Source organism: Cinclus cinclus, chromosome Z, assembly GCF_963662255.1.
Source record: "Cinclus cinclus chromosome Z, bCinCin1.1, whole genome shotgun sequence".
In the NCBI taxonomy this organism is placed as follows: Eukaryota; Metazoa; Chordata; class Aves; order Passeriformes; family Cinclidae; genus Cinclus; species Cinclus cinclus.
The window spans coordinates 32,766,272-32,787,882 of NC_085084.1; the positions used below are offsets into that span (position 1 = coordinate 32,766,272).

General features: G+C 35.1%; 1 protein-coding gene across 1 annotated transcript in view; it reads left to right on the forward strand.

Annotated features, from left to right (window-relative positions):
- Positions 1-21,611, forward strand: part of SHOC1 (shortage in chiasmata 1) — a 43,692-nt gene that overhangs the window by 1,226 nt on the left and 20,855 nt on the right. The window contains exons 2-14 of the mRNA XM_062513492.1: positions 669-798; positions 1,375-1,456; positions 3,022-3,212; positions 4,926-5,088; positions 6,943-7,045; positions 7,754-7,910; positions 9,200-9,307; positions 12,639-12,768; positions 13,540-13,634; positions 14,631-14,873; positions 15,980-16,420; positions 18,187-18,312; positions 19,702-19,878. Coding sequence (XP_062369476.1) covers positions 669-798; positions 1,375-1,456; positions 3,022-3,212; positions 4,926-5,088; positions 6,943-7,045; positions 7,754-7,910; positions 9,200-9,307; positions 12,639-12,768; positions 13,540-13,634; positions 14,631-14,873; positions 15,980-16,420; positions 18,187-18,312; positions 19,702-19,878 — 2,146 coding nt within the window. The remainder of the gene's footprint in view (positions 1-668; positions 799-1,374; positions 1,457-3,021; positions 3,213-4,925; positions 5,089-6,942; positions 7,046-7,753; positions 7,911-9,199; positions 9,308-12,638; positions 12,769-13,539; positions 13,635-14,630; positions 14,874-15,979; positions 16,421-18,186; positions 18,313-19,701; positions 19,879-21,611) is intronic.

A 21,611-nucleotide genomic window follows, 5' to 3' on the forward strand; every position in this document is an offset into this window, starting at 1 on the left:
AATTTTTCTTTGCTTCTTGAACTCACTGATTATTGTGTGGTTCTGTGTTCTTTCTACAATACTGGGCACTGGGCTTCTGTGACAAAAGAACTGTAAGACAGTTTATTGAACTTGGTATTAAGTGAAAAGTTACTAAACTTGCCACACGGACTATTTAATTCCGGAATTCAATTTATTACTGCCCCTGGTTTTAGTGAAAAGGAAAGGCTTTAAAAGGGCATTCATTAGCTCATAATGACACATGAAAGACAAGAGACCTTAGAATATGAAAAGCACTTGAAACTGCAGTAGAAGGAAGGATATTAAAGTGTTTCTGGTCAGCTTCTGCATGTCTGCATGGTCTGTTCAGACCATTCCAAGCATTAAGATAAGCACTTGTAATTGCACATTCAAAGTTTGGTTTAAAGTGTAGCTAAGCACATGTGCAATTCTTCATACTTGGAGATGTATATTAAAAGTTAAATAGCTAATCAGGTGAATGTTAGTATCTTCTCTTAGTTTGGACTGTGTTAGCGTTACAAAAATAAGATTTAATTATAAAATATATTCCAATAGAAAGAGTGTGCTAATAGAAAACCCTTGAAAGCAGTTGGAATGTTTGAAGAGGCAGTGCACAAAAAGAATGGAAATGTCTCATGATTTTATCACATGCCTTTTTTTTTATTCAGAGCATGGCAAGGCAGAAGTTTTCCATCTGGAAATTATCACTTTGCTTTCCTCCCTGTTTACATCAAGATGAAAAGTATCATCTCAATGGACTCTTTGCTGATGAGAAGTATAGGAAGCCATGGACTAGAAGTATGTTATATAATCCTAAAGTTTAGTTTATATTTACTGTAAATTAAAGGAAAAGCTTGTGTCTATCCATAATGTGATTAATCTGGTAAAAAAAATATTTCCAGACATAGCACTATGGCAGTTTTTATAGCATTTGAAGGTAGAACATCTTCATTGCCCAAATGGAAACAAATAGGTAATGGATATCTATTTGAGTGACCCCATAAATGAGATGATATTTGATTAGTTTGTGGAGATCTCTGCAAAGATTTCTTTCCAGAGCAGTGTTTATGGAAGAAAAGCAATGATCAGAGATAAGTAAAATACCAAATCTGATTAGATTTGAGAGGTTTGGAAGATGATGCTGAGGCTATGAGATGTGGGGGGAAATGAGGTTTTCAAATGACAAAGTCAAACATATGTATAAAAGTGTTTACACACTTGTATTACCTTTTGGTAATGGAAAACTGAAGGTGTTGTTTCTTCTGTATGTTGTGTGTAAAGTGATTTGATTAACCTATGCAATGATTTAAACAATATATAAAAATTCATTTCAGTATTTTCTGCGTGACTGTTTTTCTCTCCCTTTTGTCTTAGTCGGTTCAATACAGAACATGATTGCTATTTCAGTATTGGATCAATGGAAGAAAAATTTACCTGTGGAGGATTTCCTGGAAAAGTCAGTAACTTTAAGTTAGAAACATTTATGATTTCTTTGATATCATTTTGTGAATTACAGTAATGATGAAAACAGAATACGAAGATGATTCCTGACAGTATCAAGTGTGCTGGAGCTGTACACTCTATCAGATAGCTTAGAGATTTTTTTTTTTCACTGAAAGTAGTGTTGTGTTTTTATGGAGTTCACTGGTTCTTTATATAATTTTTTAATGGTTGTGTAATCTTTTTGTAACATTGGAGAAAGTCTCTGAAAACTGCATGACCATGAAAATAAGCTTTTTCCCCCCTCCTTTCTAAGACAATTATCTCATGTAACTGCACAAGCATAACTATATGACTGGAGCATATTTTTCCATTCTTAGAATAGTCTCCATTAAAATATTTGCCATTTTTCAGAAAAGCCTTACTAGGGCTTTGACTTTGGAAGAGGTGGTATGTATAGTCTCAAAACAAGGTACTCGGTTAGGTTTGTTCTTTCTACAACACTGTAGTGAAACCCAGTGGTTTCAGTGAAGTTGTAACTTTGGCAGCATTTTAAGGTTCATGGATTTTCAAAGGCTTATGCCACATGAAACTTTGGGTATTAGTTATTATCAGTACCATGTAGTTATTACTTGTGAACTATACTACTTGTGGCTTTGAAATTAACTTCTGAGCTATAATCAAAATGTTGTAAAATAGTTGATTTTTAAAAGATGTGTAACAGAGATTCTCTATTGCTGTTTACACATGAAATCCTGTGCTGAATTTCAGAGGTGCACTTACGAAAATGCTTTTATGAGAATTATCTTTAGATGACTAGCAAATAGCAAGATGGTGTAATGCTAAGTAATATTAAAAATATGGATAAATAAGTAGGATGCAAAAATGATAAATCAGTTGGCTGGAATGAGAATATTGAGTACAATAACTGTCGGTGAGCTGATTTGGGTGCTTCAGAAATGTCAACACTCAGAGTTACTGTATTGTTGCAGTCAATTTATATGGGTAGCAGAGCATTAGTGCATATTTTAATCAGCAATTATAATTGTTTTGTCCAGATGCATGCTTAGCTTGGGAAAGTGATGGCTTTTTTTTCCCCCTTTCTGTAGTCAAATGATTTTCCTACTTACTTGGCAAATGGTAGGGAGATTTTCTTAATAAATAGTAGAACTGAGTTTAGTATGAATAGGAAATTGAAGTATTTTTGTTTCTTCACTTACACTGTCTTTTTCCTGTTGCTGCAATTTCTTCATTGTTTTTGAAACAGAAGTGTACATTTAAGCTAGCAGCAAATTTTTGCCACAAGTGTTATGACATCAATAGGTTTGATACTTTTTTCATTCAATTCAATGCTGGGTGTAAACTTAAAGGGCTTTTTCTTGGGGAAGAATCAAACCTGTGGTTTGACCATGGCTCTCTCCAATAGAGAGAACTCTAATTTCCAGACTTCTTTGGTGAATACGGTGATTATCAAAGTTCTTAGAGCACCTGAGTGCTGTTGATTCACTGAGGAGTCAGGGAAGTTACAACATTGATTTTGCTATAGCTTAAGTGTCAGATATCTTTTTTCTCTTTTTTCAGGAAACCTATTTCCTCTGTAGAGTTTCAGACTAGTAATTATTTATTAGAAGTTATTCCGAGTTCAAATCCTTGCTCTCAGACTGACACAGAAGAACCTTTTTTACTTATGAAGAATGGTTTTAAAGAAGACTCCACCCAAGACAAATATTTGAAGATTTGCTATGCCACTGAATTTAAAGAACCAGGGCAAGGTAAAATGTTCAATTCACTGTTTTCTAAGTTTTGGTAGAGTAATCTTGTTAACTTCCGTAATTTTTTGTGCATGTTCCGGAGACTTTGGATATTAGTTATTTGATGTTATTATATCAATTATTATTCAAATGTTATTGTATTGATGAAATAATTTGGGTGATCAAAAATTTTGTAGTTGCATAAGAGACTCTCTCCCTGGAGAAGCAGAGCTTGTGTTAACAGTGCAAGAGAGATGCAGGCCAAAAGAAGTTTAAGATAGATTTTGGTTTTTTTTATGGAGATCTGTTTGAGTTAGCATCATGAAACAGTTTGGTGGAATGTAATCAGTATCCATAATTTCCAGGCACTATGAGAAAACAGAGTTATTACAGATAGACAGTTGAAGTGAAAGGGGAGTATGGGAATAAGGAAACTTCCATACTGTTAAAAAATAAGGAAGAACAACAAAAAACCTCCCTTTTCACTTCTATATGGGTTGTATATATGTAAAATGTGTGTGTAGATAGAAATGTATTTCATACTGCAAATGTAATGGAACATGTCAAATGTGGTTACTGCATCACTTCTGTCTCAGAAGAGCAGTAGTTTAAACTGAAAAGAAATAGAATAATTTGATGGCTTGGGTTGGAAAGGACCTTTTATGGGAGTCTAATTACTCTTTAGTCATTTCAGGTTGACCAGATCCTCATCCAACCTCACATTGAACACCTCACCTTGGGGATGGGGCATCAACCAACTCCCCTGTTGTAGGAAACTGCTTCCTTTTATCTAATTTAAATTATCCCTCTTTAAGTTTAAAATATAAGACCTAAAAGGGTTTATCCCCACCTTTCTCATAGGCTTCCTTTTTAAGTACTGAGAAGCCACAGTAAGGTTTTCCTGAAGCCATCTCCTCTCCAGGCTGAACAATTCTCTCAAGCCTTTTCTCACAGGAGAGGTGTTCCTTTCCTCTGTTTTTGTGATCCCTCCTCTGGATCTACTGTACGAGATCCATGTCTTTTTTCTACAGAGGACCCTAGAGCTGGATGCAGGGTTCCAGGTGGGGTCTCACCAGAGCAGAGCAGAGGGGCAGAATCCCCTCCCTCCCCTGCTGCCCACGCTGCTCTGGATGCAGCCCAGGACACGTTTGGCTTTCTGGGCTGGGAGTGCTCATGGCTGGGTCATGTCCAGCCTCTCACCCACCAGCACCCCCAGTCCTGCTCACAGGGCTGCTCTCCATCTGTTCATGCCCAGCCTGTGCTGATAGAATAATGGTCATCTTTCTTGATACCACAGTAATTTGCAACCTTTGTTATTTTTTTTTCTTCAGAATTAGGGAACCTGCATTTAGGTTTAGACATGCATGGAGACAGTGCTTCATTTCTACACTTAAAATTGCACTGAGCTAAGTTTCTTGGCCAGAACCTACCTCAGAAGTTCCTTTACCATGCTTGAAAGCACAAACAAGGAAATAAAAAGAAAATACCTTTTAACAGCTATTATATAGGACAAAAGAAAATGCTAAAGAAAACTAGAGGCTATCATGTGAACCATGGAAGTCTAGACTTCATTGCACTTTAAATTTTTTAGGATTTTTAAGCTTAAAGTAAAAAGCAGATATTGTTTTGCTGACATTTATAGTATTCCAACAGTTGCTCATCAATTCCCTTTATTCTGATAATTGTTAGTATTTTTATCTTGTTTTATATTTTTTTTTTCTTCTATTTTGTCAGATTTGTGTTTGGAAGAGGAGTTTGTTTTTATTGATAATCTTGAAAATTTTCGTAAAAAACTGCCAACTTTATCTATACTTCTGAGCAGACTACAGTTTTTTTTAGTGAAAGATCCAATTTTAGATTCTGAAGGACAGATTTTAACAGGAGAGAATATTTTCAGGTACCTACAAATTGCTGTATAATACTAAAATAGTCTGTGCCATTAACATTTTAACATTTGTTGTATTTTGCCTTTGTAACTACTTTGTATTTGCAACAGGTAAAGACTTAGGGTTTTCATCTTAGGAAAAAATGAGGAGGGTGAAATTGATAAGCATTTTTAAAAATGGATTAATTAAATTATGTAATTTTTACATTCTGTAAGTGTGAAATGCAATCAGGATATTAGTTTTGGAATACTGAAAAAATGTACATCTTTCAGGGACCTTGTCCTCCCTCAAACTGGCTGATTCCCTATCATGAAAGTATCACTAAATTTAGTAGGACTGCAATTTTGCGCATTCTTCCATGTTCTGTTTTTCTCCCTCTCAGATGTGCTGCCTGTAAATCCGTGCTCTTACCCTGTTGAATTGTATTTTTTCAAGTTTAAATATTAATTGTTCTTATGGTTTTGCTCAGTTTTGTATTGCTAGGTTGATTGAATTTAATTGAATGATATCTATGTCATGACTTTGAACAAACCAGCACATTAAATCAGGTATGTTGTATCAAAAATGGGCCTAGTATTTTGTTAATATACTCGTTGTATACATACATTCATAAAGCCTGGGTAAGTCTTGTGCTGATTTACTTCATATCTGGACTACTTGTATTGCTTCCTTTGCACTTGGAAAGGTTGCATGACTGACCAGCAAGGTGAAGCAGATTTTAAGTGACCCAAATGCACCCATATAGTAGAGCAAGGAGAAATGGGTTTGTTTGCCTGTTTTTCAAACATGAGCCCCAGTCTCCCAGTGACTCTTGGATGTAGCACTGTGTAAATACTGTAAATACCCAGTGAAGATAACATGATGCAAATTCTATAATGACTTTCAGAAGAAGTACCAGTAATGGGAGAAAAAAAATGCTGGTGTGAAGCTTTGCAGGAATAGTTGTGACCTCCTGATCTGTGACTGACTAGCAAAACCATGGGCTGTCCAATGTGGGACTCCAGATCTCCTAGTGCAGCATACAGGGAGATGCATTTAGATAAAGGGACTCAATTAGACAGACTTCAGTTAAAATTGATGAGCATCCCAAGGCTGGACATGGAGCAGTTTGTACTCTGTGGTCTAAAATACTCGTCTGGAAAATGCTGGTGTCTTGTCATCTTGCTGATGAGCAAGTTACTCCCCTGAAAAGTCACTGTAGATTTAGTGCCTGTAATTGGCACAATGGGCAAGCCTGATGAAGTGTTTACTTTCTACCTGACAAATCTTCATCCCTGTGCTGCTTGTGTCCTTGCTTTATAATGCAAGCAGTAGTTTCATTCCAGAGTTTTACTTCTGAGTGTTTTAAAGTTTTTCAGCTAAACTAGGAATATACTTTTCCTTTTCACTTTAACTAGAAATAAGCACACTCTGCTGAATCTTTCCTGAAAATAGGAATCACAGGTGGCAAAAGAGAAATAAGGCAAATAGATTACAGAGATTTTCTGTCTAGTAAAAAAAAAATTGATATTGGAAGTAATTATATCTGCAGCTTTTGCAGAAGACACTTTTACATGAGAGGACTTATGTGCTGGGAGGTTGAAGAATTATAATATGAAGGCTTTTTCTGTAACTTTTAAAGTCAGGCCACAATAGTAAGAGGTTCTAATCTGCATATAATGTATTATTTCTTGAATTTTTTTTTTGTTTAATTACACAGGTCAGTACAGCATCACTTGGAATTGCCTTCGTACAAAAGGCATGGATGTAGAAAAGCTTTTGCCATGCATATGGCAAAAGGCTATCAAAACTATTGCTAAGAATTTCAGTCTTAGACATTAAGTAATACAAAGAAGTCATTTACTTTATTTTATTATCTTCTAAAGAGAATGTTTGACGTTCCAAAATGGAATGAAGATGGAAAAGAGTCAAAATGAATTGCTGGGAATTAAAGAGAACTTCTGTACAATATCTATAAAAGATGAAGAGGTATCATCCTGTTGTTTCATACTGTATATTATGCTAGTAGTTATTCTACATTGTGTGTGTGTGTTTGTTCACCTGCAAGTCTTCTTACTGAGTTCTTTTCATATTTGCCAAATATTTTGAGTTTTCATATTTCCAAGATTAGAAAACATTGGTATTATTTGTGGGGTTTTAGTTGTTGGATGCTATTTTTAGGAATATCCTGTCTGACCAGTTGTTTCTCATGGTACCTGCTGTGTTTGCAGTTTTATGTAGACACTTGTTACACTAAGAATAAAAATTAATCAGAACAGGAGGCTGTGATATGAGCATGGGAAAGGGAAAGCTACAAGGCATGTTCTGGGATTTGGGGGGGCAGCTTGGCTGCTTTTTTTTTTTTGAGAAGTCAAGTCTACTTTTTACTCCTTTTTTCAAAATTCTAAAAAAACAAACTTTTAGTAAAATAAATTAGGACTGTACTTGGTTGGGAATTGTAAGTTAAGACACACTTTTTACATTCCACTGACTCAGTCTGAAGTTATGTAACATTGTATTTTACCCTGTGTTGAGCAAAGCTTAGTGTGTGCTGTGTAAATGTCAAGTGATTTCTCTCCTAAGAACTCTTAAATTGGTTTAGAATTAAGTTATTTCAAGGTTTTGAAGAAGCTTTGTCTGTACAGTAATATCAAAGGAAATTTACTGACCATTCTGTTGTGATTAATATTTTTTCAGTATTTCCTGTTGCCTGTTGAGTTAGAATTTGGCAAACCCAACAATGGCAGATCTGATTGTGTTAAGATTCCATCATATTTACAACTTAAGGAGGTGTTAAATTTAGCTCCGGTCACTGTAGATGATGAAGACCTTGGCAAACAAGTGATCAGAGAAGGTGAGGGTTGGTTTTAAGAGCTTGACCTGATTTTCCTTTAATTTGAACACATTTAACACAATCAAACTCTTCTCTTAAGATGTTATTAAGAAGCTAATTAAGTTCACTTAAAAATTACTTCACACCTTATCAGATGAGAACTTCTGTGGATGAACTAGGAACTGTGTTACACCCAAATTTCTGGTATTAGAAATGTCTCCTTAAGGGGTAGCAAACTACTTGCCACTTGATTTAGTCCAGGTTTGTGTTGTAATCTCGAACACAAATGTAATATGAACCATGATTTGTGATATATAATGAACATAGCTATAATCATTTGGTCGTGTGTTCTCTAACATGTTTTTAAGTTTGCTTTCAGAGACATCCATAAGAGGATTATATGCAAAACAGTCATACTATAAAAAATGCTTCTGTTGCATTGTAATTGCAAACACAAAAGCACATTTCTGGGTGAAAAATGGTTAAATATTTCCATGGATAACAGGATTATTCTCAATGACAGTAATAGTTTCTTTAAAGGAATTTTAGAAAAATTGCTAAATACCTTTAGACTTCCAATAAATAGAATTTTAACAACAGTTATTGGCTAGTGAATTGATTTGCATTACAGTATTTTGTTTAATTAAAAGGTATTGCCTGAGGGTTGTTTTTTTGAGGGTTTTTAAAGTCAAAATAAACAATTTTCCACTTTTTAGTGGACAGGAAGCAGTCCAAAGAAGGAAGAGTAATGTTTCTGAACATGGAGGAGGTGTGCTGAATTCTCTGTCAGATAGGGCAGTTTGAAGTAATCCAGTCTCTTACTGAGGATAGAAATAAAATTTTAAAGGTGGATATTCAACTAAAACAGTTTAGTGTGCATTCTCCTGATAATATTTAGTATGTGCCATGTTTCAAGCTGAGATTGCAGAGATTTGAGGTTTCTGTACATAAATGTAAACCTATTGAAGGTCTTTTTGTTCTGTTTTAATCCTTTTTTAGTAACAAAAGAATCTACATACACGTACTCCTAACAAACTATATTTAGGCTACTTAGTTGTCCTGGGAATCACTTTAGTCATAAGAGCTTGAAGTAATTTAGATAGTGACTACAATATCATGGGGGATTTTTTTCTGTCACTTAAGGGACAAGAACTGAGCACTGCTCTATAAGCTGAAACATCTGGGGTTACTAAGCATGACTAATTTTTCATAACAGTATATTATGGAGGTTCAATAGAAAGACTGAAAGCTCTGACAGGAAAAAAATAATAAATGGTTCATTTATGGCACCTTTTAACATCTGTTTTCAGATCTCAAAGCAGAAATTACATACAAAATAGAAATTTCCAAGTACTGTGCCATTCCACACGAGGTTTGCTCCAGTATTAGCACAAGTATGTTGGAATTCTGTGAGTCAGGTAGGAAGATTTTTACAAATCAAGTGGTGCTATTTAAAATAAATTCTTCAAGTAGTTTTTCAAATATTCTTTTTGTGGGAAAACATGAACCACATAGATAAGAGGATTCACTTTGTGTCATCTATTATTTTGTACCCGCACCATAAGGAGGTAGAAGTACCATACTTCTTTCTGGAGCTTTATAGTCTGAACACAAGCAACTTTGCAATTCCTTCATGTTGCTTTTGGCTGTAAGTGAGGTCTATAACTTTTGCACTTCATTAGATTTTTGGATCTTCTTTTATCCAGCAACTCATCTACTGAGAGAGGGCAGATGAGGGTTAAGGCAGATTTATTAAAATTGTGGAGTCAAAGATCACAGTTCAACATTTGTTAAAGTCTGATATAAATGCTTTCAAAAGAGGGCGGTGGAGAACAATTCAGGCAGAAGTGCTGTGTTTTAAGTTCTAGAGATTCAAAACTGCAGACATTCTGTTTTGCAAATGATTCAGTAATTACATGTGATTGAGAAGTTAAGCCAGAGCTGTTTTCTACAGAAGTAAACTCCAACGGTTGAGCTAATGTGCATTGAATCCTTACTTCTCCTACACTGGCATAAGGAATTGCACTCTGTGCGTTTACCTTTAATAGCTTGAAAACCCAAGTCATGGTGTTTACACCATCGACCAATGCTGAGCAACTTTGGTGTGTCACTGCTCAGTCTAGTCCTCCAACCTTTGTTAAAGTTTTTTCAGGTTCCAGGTGAAGCCTTTCAAGATAATGTAGTCTTTGCCAGTCCTTCTATATTCACAGCTAAATTCTGGCTGACTATGCGAGGGAGAAAAATGGCTGTGCTGGTGACATTTTTCACCTTTCATTTAATGCAGGAGGGCCTGCACAAAGAGTAACATTTACAGATAAATCTGATCTGAGCAGAGCTCACATCAATACACGATTATACACATACATCTCATCCTAATGTATATACTGTCTATGAAAAGATAGTTGTTGCATTGTTGCATTGGATAGTAGCAGTATCATCTGTCAGTGCTTGTTCACTTGATGTTTTCCATCCAGAAGTTAATAAAATACTCGAGAAATGTTGAGGTTTCTCCAGACCAAGACCTTTCTTATTGTCTTAGTTTCAACAACTTTTAAACTGGGCTGATGGTTGTCCCCTGCAGACTAATAGTATTAAAAGTATCATGCTTCAGATACTATATTATAGTGGAATTTTGGTTGGAACAATCATATGATTTCAAAGTGTCTGATACAAAAGCTCTGTGGAGATGCACTAAGGTCCACCCTTAAGTTTAAGCTTATTTTACATCTGGAGATTATTGTCTAGTATGATGAAATGTAATCTGTGTCTAGTCAGCTCTGTGACTGCTCTTTACTTCTAAAGTTTTCAAGCATGAGGGGCATAAATGCATTAGATGTGACTCTTCCCCTGTATAATAATAATAATAATAATGAATTGACTGTGATCTTCTCTAGGATGTTGTCCATTCTGCTGCAGTAGATGAGCAGTCAAGCCATTTTGAATTGTCTTTTAGTGAAAGTGGCTATGTTGATCTTTATTACCAGTTGCTCTCTTGGCTCTGCTGTTGAATCAGGTAGAATTATATTGTTGGGGCACAATCAGCTTCCATCTCTCTCTCTCTTTTTGTTTTGTTTTTTTTTCCCCAGTATAGATTTACATCTGTAGGATAGAGACCTCCAAATGTGTGCAGGCACTGCTAGAGCACTGTTTGATAAAAGTTTCTGTATTGGGTATCAGGTTTCAACTGAGATACCGGATGGTCTTCTTCTAATTAATTTTGCTCTTTGATTTACCAGAAATGAAATATGTTTGCTTGAATTCAGAGAAGAAGCAGTCATAAGGCTAAGCAGTCATTCTCTAGGCATTGAGTTTGTTTAAGAAAGGCATTAAGACACAAGATAGTTCTGAGTCAGCAATGTTCTGAGAAGGGGAATGTTACTCTGGGTGTAGGCAGAGTTCAACTAATGTAGCTGATAAAAAATTCCAGTCTCAAAGGCAGAAGTAACTAAGACAAGAACAAATATGAATAGTATTGCTCAAAGAGAAAGAATAGTTCTTTTTGATATGGCAGGTATTTTTTCTGTCCTGAGATCAGCTTCTGTCCTGTTCAAAGTAAAGTCCTAAAATCATTGCTCTTCACAAAAACTAGTTTATGAGCTGAAGTTTGCAACGTAAGTTCATTGAACCTGTTTTGTTGTAAGGGAGTGGGAAGGAAGTTATACTGATTGGAAGTATGTTGCTTTCTTTTGTACCCACTATTATTTCTTAACATTTTTTCTCTGCTTTTCTGATATGTTTGTGTCCTCTGGCTTTCTATCAGTGTCCCTTATCCTTCCTGCCTAACAGTTGGCTTGTTAGGGTCCTACAAGGAGAAGCTGTGAGCAGCTGGCAGGTGACTGATTCATAGCCTGCTTTGTGCCAATTGGCCAGGCAATGTGGGCATGATGATTGCATCTACTTACTGCCTAGTGGAACAAATAGGGAATTCATTAAAACGTTTTTCCTTGTGGAGGCACTAATTTATTCATAATTTTTCTGCCTAAATTTTCACAGGACATTGAACAATATGGTTTTTGTGATTTCTATTTTCTGGTTAGTAGAATGCCACAGAGATTAATACCAGGGCAATCATGTGAACCACCAAAATCAATGTAGTTTCAAATTTGTAATAAGACTTGAATAAAACCCAATAATCATTCATATGTCCACATTTAATATAATTGGGAGGGAAAAAAAGAGAATGTTTAAAGTGACTTGTAGAGGACTTTTAACATGCCAGGTTTGTTTGTATACTCCTTAAAGAAAACAAACAAACCAACCTGGTGTTGTAATTTGTTTCAGTGATCATCCCTAGAAATTTCAATGAGTACTAATTCTACCTGAAAGAGTAATTTTTTCATTAAAATCCTGACTATTATTGAAGTTCCTGAGGCCATTCTTACAGCCACCACAATATTGCCTGTAGCCTTTCTCCCACTTAATTAACTTCATTTATGGAGGAGCTATCTAAGAAGACCAACAGGCCAACCCTGATACCTGATGATTTAATTCTGAAAATAATTTTATATGTGAAACATATGTACCCAGAAATACATCAAAGGAATGTCTTCTACAGTTGTTTCCCCAAAGTGTCTGGAAACGAGATGTGAAGTATTTGGGGTATACAGCTTATTGAATTGTCCCATGAAAATATTTTCTATTTTAATCCAGAGCTTCACTAGTGTAAGATTCGTAAGTTTGTTTATTTCATTCACAAGTAGCTTTTTGATTTTTATTTTTGTTTTGGCTGGGGCTTTATGCAATTTCCAGCTGAATATACTCCATATTTGAAAGATGAAATGGAAGTGCCTTTAACTCCTCCATGCAGACAAGAAAGGTCATGGGTTAATTTTCTGTGCAGAGGACTTCAAGAAGAACCTATTTCTCTCTCTGGTAACAGGTAATAAAACCTTGGTAGTGACAAATTCTGTCATAAATCCTCAAAATTATTGAAAATGTGTTTATGAATTGATACTTAACATTCTTTGAGCTGCATATATATTATGTTTTGTGTGAAAGAGTGGCAGAATGCACAGTCCATATGTGTGGTTTTCCAGAGGAGCCTGGAAAAGGAAAGGAAGTTACTTCCCTATACTCTTTCTCTGGGGGGATGTAATCGCCTGAAAATCCAGTCTTCTTTTTGCAGTAGGCAACAATAAATATTTAAAGTATGTAGCAAATATATGTATGGGCATGTGCATGTATTTATACCTATGGTAAGTACATATGTTACACAAGGATTATGTGCAAAATGTCCAGTCTGTTTTGGAGATGTCCTCCAACAGTAAATTTCAGGCTTTTTCATGCCAACACAGCATGTTTTCCATCTTTTCCTCCTCATCTTGAGACTAGAATTTCTTGCCTTGCTGTCTTTCTAACACATGCAGGAAGCATTTCAGTATCCCTTTTGGGGCAGGAGCCATGGTCTAGACAGAATTCTCATTCAGTGCTTCTTTACTTCAGGACCCAACCTTGATGGCTCCTCCTCTCACTCTTTCCTATTGTTGTTTGTATGGAGAGGAAAAGAAATTTAATGAACGGATGAATGGATGAATGAACTGAAAATTTAAAGACAAAGTATATCTTTAAAAGATTTTTTTATATAAATCAAATTTCAGCAGATAATGCTGCTAAACTTCATACCAGCAAATTTTTTTTATGTTCTTCTTAGTATTTTAATTGCGGAGCCCTGTAGGGAATTCTTAGAATCTTTGGTATGGCAGTCAGAGAAGTATCAGGATAATATGAGCTCTCTTCTGCTTGTCGGTAAGGATTTCTAATTGATGATTTATTTCTAACTGATGTTCTAACAAGTTCCATGTACATGGAGAAATATAGCATAAAAGATAATGCTATATTACAGAGCACATATTTTGAGCCATTGAAGTTTATCCTATTGCTGTAACCCTGTGAAGTTTGGATTATGTGATGATTTTAATACATATAAAAAGTTACAGTGTGGCAACTTAGAAGATGGTATGCCATGTATCCTTCTATGGAGGTAATTTGAATTAAGTGAGAGTTTTATTTTTTATGACTGTGTTCATTACTATTATATAAAATAACTAAAACTGAAATTTGGTAACCTGTTTAACTCCTTCCTATATGTGATTTTCCCTTAAATAATGTTTCAAAATATGTAGCAATGAATATAATAGTGCCTTCAGTGGAAAATAATATTGTAACTTGACAAGAGTAGAAGAGAAGCAGAATACACAAAACCAAAACAATCTGCAGGCTATTCATGAAAGAATATGTATCACCATTATTCTTTCATTTCACTTTATTTGTCTTCATTTTACAAATCTCAGGATTAAGTTATTTATATTGACTTGTTTTGTTGTCCAGTTTATTTGTACCTTGATTTATAGCTGAAGATACTGTATGCTATGCTTATTACTATTTCAGCGAGTTTTTTTTTTCAGGTAAGGATTATGATAAGTATTTGTAACCATGACAACAACCCACAGATGACTAACAAGATAATTTATAACTTCAGCAATGCAGCCATCAGATCTGAAAAAAAAAAATTGAACACCTCCCCCCCCTTAGAGAACTCAGAAAAGCACACTTGCTCTGATAATGTTGACTGCTTTGCTGTTAAATCTATTGATGGACACAGAGTTAAAATGGAAGTATAAATAATAGATATATATATATAATAGGCCAGCAATACTTGGGAGTTTTCATTACCAAGAGGACATTCTGTTTTCATCTTTCTAGGTTATTGATATTATATGTTAATTTCTGGTTTTTTTGTAGAGCATCCAGCTGTTAACCTTGTGCATCAGCATCATTCACTGACAGAACTGCAGAAAGAGCTGCCACTTGAGGTCGAAGCACCAATGCTTGGTTCACTAGAGGAGGTCTGGTGGCTTCATAGTGGTCTAAATCCAGCAGCTGTAGAAATTTTGGAACAATTTAATATGGGTGGAAGTAGTCCAAACAGTCTGCTTCCTACAGAAGTAGAAACATTCACACAATTTACATCATATCAAATAGAAAGTAAGTATCTTCTCTTTAGAAAGTGGTAAAAAGGCAAAGATAAGTACTTTAACAGAGGATCAAGCAGAGTTACGTAACTCCAAGAATAAAGGATATTATTTATTTTTTATTCTTAAGAAAAAAAATTACATTAAAATGAAAGAAGGGCACTACTGCAATTGAGGTGTGCTTTCACTGTCTTAGAACAAATTGCAGGAACAAAACACAAATTTGTCTTTTCTATTACTGTGCAGATGAAGAATAGCCCCCACCAGTCATTTTTACATAAAATAGTTTCATACAGGAGAATTTCTTAAGAAGTGGTAGCTTTGCTTTGGAATATTTTAATAAAGCAGATATTTACATAGTCCTACCTGCACAAGGTCAGTAGGAGGAGTATGGTAAAGTGAAAATTCCTTATTTTGTGATGCCTTAGAGGGTTTTTTTAATGCAGACTATTAAATTTTAACAACTCATCAATTCAGAATTTCTCATGGATATTTTTGTGTACTCATAATCAAACTTCAACAAAAAATGCAAAAAGTTGTTTAGATTTTGTTGTATAACTATGGCCAGGCTGCAAGGCACCAATTGTGGTTGTAAAATTCCAAGGATGGACAGTTGCATGATATGTTGTGAAACACAAACTCTGCTCATGCAAGAACATTTCTAATTAACTGCTTTTAACTTTTTTTTAAAATTCTTTAGATACTGTGTTTCAGATTAATATGCTGCCACAAAGCAAAAAGGTGTAGTTCTAGAGAAGCTTATCATCAGAGGGAACTGTTTGAATTCTTCATTTTTCCCTCTAAAAAACAAAAAATGGTCAATTTCTCTTCCTAATGAAATGTTTTACATCCCACTTCCTAGAAGTCTAACATCAATAAATGCCATGTAGATGGTGAAATCTTCAAAGAGTAACATGGCCTTCTGTGTCTTAATATTGTGCATTTTTACTTCAGACTAGTCAGTGCAAGTTTTCTGAAAAGGGGTCTAGTGATCTGAGAAGGCAGAAAGAAGCTTTTGAAAATGCCTTCTCTACAAACCATCCAAGGTCTTTAACTCCAGTGAGGAGAGAGAAGAGAAAAATCTATGTCACAGCAAAGAAATTAAATCGTGTTTTTCAGGATGGCTTGAAGAGAAGAATTCTGTGACAAATCAAGAGCTGCTTTCTGCTGAAAGACATCAGTCAGAGAAAGTAGTTAATCCTAACCTGTCACTGCAGATTCAAAGGCAGTACTTTCACATGAGTTCTGTATCATCTGCCAAAATTCACAGCACAAATACATCTGTGGAAGAGCTTACTGGAGGAAGCATAAGGAAGATTAAGACAGAAGAGGCAATTAATTTCTTAAACCAAGAAAAGGAAACCCCTAAACCTTCTGAATCAGACAGCTGTAAAGTTGTGTCTTCTAAACTAGACAACTCATTCTGTAGTGGAAAGCCTGCATCACTTGCTTCTAAATGGGCCAACGATGATTCTGATCTGAACAACTTTATTATGATGAGATCTAGACATACAGTCACCCAAAGAGAGGAAAAATATTATGTAGATAGACCTGAAGAAGGTATGTGAACTGGTTTATTCTGCCATTTTTCCTGATATAATGCTTCTCTATTTCGCCAGTTACTGTAGATGCTAGTTGTTACAGTTTGGGTTTGCCAATTTTAAATACATTTACCTTTTGTTGTGAAATGGAATTAGGAGTAAAAATAAAGCAGGTTCAAAACTTAACAGGGGATAAAGAAAAACTTTATTAACAACACAAAGGAAAATAATAATAAATTCAGAATAGATTTTCAGACCACTTCCTCTTTCCCCTTTGTCACAGCTTAACAACATACAGAGAGACTTCAGTCAATTCTTTGCTTAAATAATCTTTTCAGTTCACTTTAGGGAGAGGAGTTTCTTTTTGTTTAGCTATAAGGATCTTGTGAAAGTAATTATTTCATGGTAAAATTCATGCGTTTCTGACACTGTCAGAGATGCATACAACTTTTCATGGTGTCAGAAAGCAGTAGTCTGAATTTTAGGAGACCAAGGTACCTGAAGTTTTTTGCTGCCATCTAGTGAACCCTGACCACAAGTGCATCGCCTTGCAAAGACTCCAAATGTATTGGAAGACGAGCTGTCACATTCACGAATAGGCTTGGGCAGGTTTAAGAAGATTCAATGCAGATTAGGATATGTGCACAGGTAGACCCCAGTGTTGCAGATTAGTTACACCTGATATATAGAAAACCTATTAAAATATGAGGGCCTGTGATAAGCCACATCGATGTAGAAATTATATAAATCATTAAATATTTTCTCAATAAAGTTTTTATTCAAGGGTCATTCCAGCTCCTGAAAATTAGGAAGGCCAGCAGTGTTTGTAGACCTCTTTGCTGTTTGATTTATTTTTTTAAAGATTTCACTGTGTGTAATGTTTAGAAAATGTGCAGGAGGGAAGTAGTAGAAACAATTCAGTGATCCAATTTTTGACCCCACATACCTTTTCAAAACAAGGCAAGTTATCTAAGTTAACTAGAATAAAAATTCAGTTTTTCTTTTCCTTCTGTGTATTTATTATTGCTTTGTTTTCTGAAGAAAGTGGCATTCTTAAGTAGAAAAATGAGTAATATTTGGAAGAATATTCTTACTCAATAAGAACGCCTCTCACAGAAAAATAATCAGAAATAAAGATAAAAAAGAAGCTTTGTGGCCAGAAGTTGTAGCTTATGCATCAGTATGTATCAGGAAGTAGGGAACACTACTTAGAAATTTTAACAAGATGCAAAAGCTAACTAGAAGACAGAAGAAAAACTGTTTTCAATATGCAGTTATTTTTTCTTTTTTTTCTTTTTTTTTTGTCATTTGTAACTTCTGTGTTCTTTCTGCATGACTTAAAGTATCTAACCTTTTCTGCTTACACTCACTGATGTATTTTTCATAGTTTGAGCTCCTTGTGGTCTGCAACATCTTTTCTGTCATGCACATTTTTTTTCCATATGAGGTTTCCTATGGAACTATATTATAGACCAGTAGAACCAGCTCCTTAACTTTCCCAGCTCTGTATTTCTGCCCTTAGGAAGAGTAATCTGGTAATGCCTGACTTCTGGGGCTGTATAGGCAGACAAGGCCTAATCTGTTTTTGTGTCTTGTGGATTTTTGTACTGTATAAGTACAATATGAAAACAATAAAGAATTCACGATGAGAAAATGTATGTGTCACAGATGCAACTTAATTTGAACATATTTTCACATGTGGGGTCATTTATAGAACAGTTTTCATATACATTGAGCTGGTTTTTTTATATTTATAGTTAAATATTCACTTGTTTCATTATTTAGTGGTACAGCCTGAAGAACAGCATACGCATGTTCACAAAGAGGATGATTCTTTTTGTGAGACTCTAAAAATAGAGGAAAAAACCCAAGAGAATGAAGACAGTATCACTGTCAATATTCAACCATCAGGTATACACTATTTGGAACTGCTTTATCTTTTCCCAGGTAACAAATGAAGGACCAGAGGAAAAGGCATCAAGCTGTACCAGATGAGGTTTAGATTGGATATTGGGAAAAACTTCTTTTTTAGAAGGGTGTTCACGCATTGGAACTGGCTTCCTGTCACTTCCCTGGAAGTGTTAAAAACACCTGAGCATACAGTACTTGGGAACATGGTTTAGTGGTGAACATGGTGGTGCTGGGTTAACAGTTGAACTCAATGATCTTAGTTATTCTATTATTCTGTATAGTTTTGCAGTAGAATTTTATATTAAATAGTATTGCTCAGACAAATACAAAAATTATTAGACTCTCTATTCTCTTTGTGGCTGAAAGTGTTGCAAATAGAAAGATCTTTATTTTGTCACAGAGGTGAGAGCAGACTGTGGAGCTCCATCTTAAGACTAGAGCCAACTGCATGCAAGGTGAAAAGAGTAACTCAGACTTTGGGTTATGTCTGATCAAAATTAGCAGGCGTGAAATCTCTTAATGCCAATCAGTACCTTCCATTTATTATTCTGCACATTTTTGTCTGAGTAAATGAGAAATGGAGATGGAAAAAATCAGTAGTCATTTCGATAGGAAAGGTCTTTAACACAGTAGAAATCAAGTAGGGTTTTATCTCACACATTACTGGGCCTTACCCCTTGAACTCTGCTTGTTGTATAAAGCATTGTATCAAAGAACATAACTGGCAACACTTTTCTCATGCAGTGGAAATGGTAGAGGAGAACCTAGAAAATATGCTATTATACAGCCTCAAATTAAAAATACCCAGCCCTAGGAAGTCATAGGCCCAGCATAGATTAGTTTGGTTTTCCATGGAAATGCATTCATTCCAGCAATGTGCTTAATAAGATTTTCTTTCACAGAACCAGTGAAAGAATGTTCCCATCTCATATGGGAATCATAGCTTTAAGCTTATTTTTAAATTATTTTTTTCCTAATAAATTTTGAAGCAAAATTCCTTTAATGCAGTTGAGGAGAAAAACTAAAGTATTTCTGCAGTGAAAACAAAAATTAGCATTTTGAAAATGACTATGGTGCAGAAGCAGGCTGCTGTGGAACAATTGAGTAGTAGAACAATCTTAGTGTGAGTCACAGGAGTAGAAAATCCGAACTTCTTGTCATGGAGTTTGATCATGTTATGAAATGGATGAAACACTGTGGTTACCTTTTGTGAGGATCAGGTGATTGCTACCCCTCAGGAGACACTGTGGCAAGTAACTTTTTTCCAGTAATGTTGCAGCTTTCTTGAGCAAGATAAAGCTGTTTTGCTAGGTCTTTTGAATATTTGTGTTCCGTAGTGGTATGTGAAACCAGACTTCATGATGATGTTTTGTTCATTGTGTTATCCAGAAAGCCAGTGCCAGGCATACTGCCTCTTGGAAGAAGCAGCCATTCCTGTACTAAAAGATTTGACACATCTGGGTGTACTTGCTTCTGTTACTTGGAGCTTTGACAGTGTTAAATTTGATCACACAAGATTTTTTTTAAAACAGCAAGAGAAAGTGATATGTGATAATTTTAAACAAGGTATGTCTTTTTAAAAAACATCTTTTCCTCTTTGAAACTAATACAGATTCAATTGGTTACACAAGGTTCAAGCTGTTTTATAAATTAACGGTAAATGTTTTAACAGTTTATTTTATAGAGTTACAACAACTGATTTCCTCTTTTATTTCAAAAATGTCTCCTTGTTCAGCATTACATGTATTAACCTCAACATTGCAGTACGAAAGTATTCTAATTTGATTACAATTTAAAAGATTATGCTTCAGAAATGTTGTTCCTATAGCAAACAATGTTTAATTTTTTTTCATGCTAGATTTTAAAATTAAAAGGTGTTTATGTGGTTTTGTTGTTTCTTTTCTTTCACTAGCTATATTTTGTCTTACCTCCATGATGCCTAATACTATGCCCATGTTAGAAATGAGGAGGAAAAAGATCCATAATAATTTGTTTTCTTTCTGACTTCATTTCTCTCCTATGTGGTATGTGAAAGCCTTATAAAACCAGAAAAATTAGATGAAAAGTCATCAAAGTTAGTGACCCCTTACAAAGATTTTTGACTGTAAAGAGAGAGTCAAGAAAACTTCATAACAAAATAGAGGCTGATTTGAGGAACATTTAGAAAGTTACTTGAATGTATTTTTCTCAAAGAAAATATTAATGACCATGAGAACACAAATGAGAAAGAAGGCAAACAAAAAGAAACTGTAGTTGGCCCTGCAGTATGACAGCCTTTGATCTATAGACAAAATTGTCAGCAGCAGGGTTCACTTAATGTGAAGGAGCTTACAAAAAAGCAAACACCATCTTCACAAACATAAGGGACAAACACAGTATCTATATCTGTATCAGAAAGGAAAGCTTAAGCAAGAAAAGTATGCAAAGAATCATTACTGCTTCTCTGAAGCAAGGAAAAAATATATAAGACTCTGCATTTCAATTCAAGATTAATTTAAGAAAACTTAGATGCAGTTAACATGCTATAGAAACTGCATTTCTCCCCAAATAAAGCAGCAAAAGGAAGTAAGAACTTCCCTTGCTGGATGGTCCACAGAAACAAGAGAGAAAATATCCTATTCATTCCTAAAGAATATTTCTCTATCTCTGTAGGAGATACAAAAATCTCCCAGGTAACATACTTCTTTTATTCTCTTCCTGGTTTTAGATAGTTTCACAATATCCAGTCTTATTCCTCTTTACTCCAGAGTATGCTGATGTATTTGCTCCTTAATCCCTGAGTGAGCATAACAAACAATCACTTATTGTTGATGGTAGTGATCTGTTGGCAGATTACCATTCCCATGCTGGTCTTCTATGCATCAGATATCACCAAGTGCTCCAGTCTTTCATCATAAAATGGTTTCTTACTGTGTTACTTCATTTCTAAATGACCTCTGTCCCTCACTGAGTTCTTATGGTGGCAGGTGTAAAGAGCTGGACATAGTCCTTCACTAACAGAGCTGAACATGAACTTTCTATCTTTTGATGGAGAATAGTTGCAAGATCTTTGCCTTTCATGCGGTTTCCAACAAAATACTTCTGTATGCTCTATCCTTACATTGATTTTTCCTTCCCAAGTGCCTTGCTTGTCTTTTTGAATTAGTTATTTTAATCCCAGTATACAGAACTAGCTGCTATTTTCCTCCTAGAATGCACCTTCAGCTGTAGTAATTTATTCTTTAATTATCTTCCTCAACCTTTTTTAGCATCTTGAAGTATGTGTTTTATTATTAAGCACACTTACTCTGTAGTTGAGT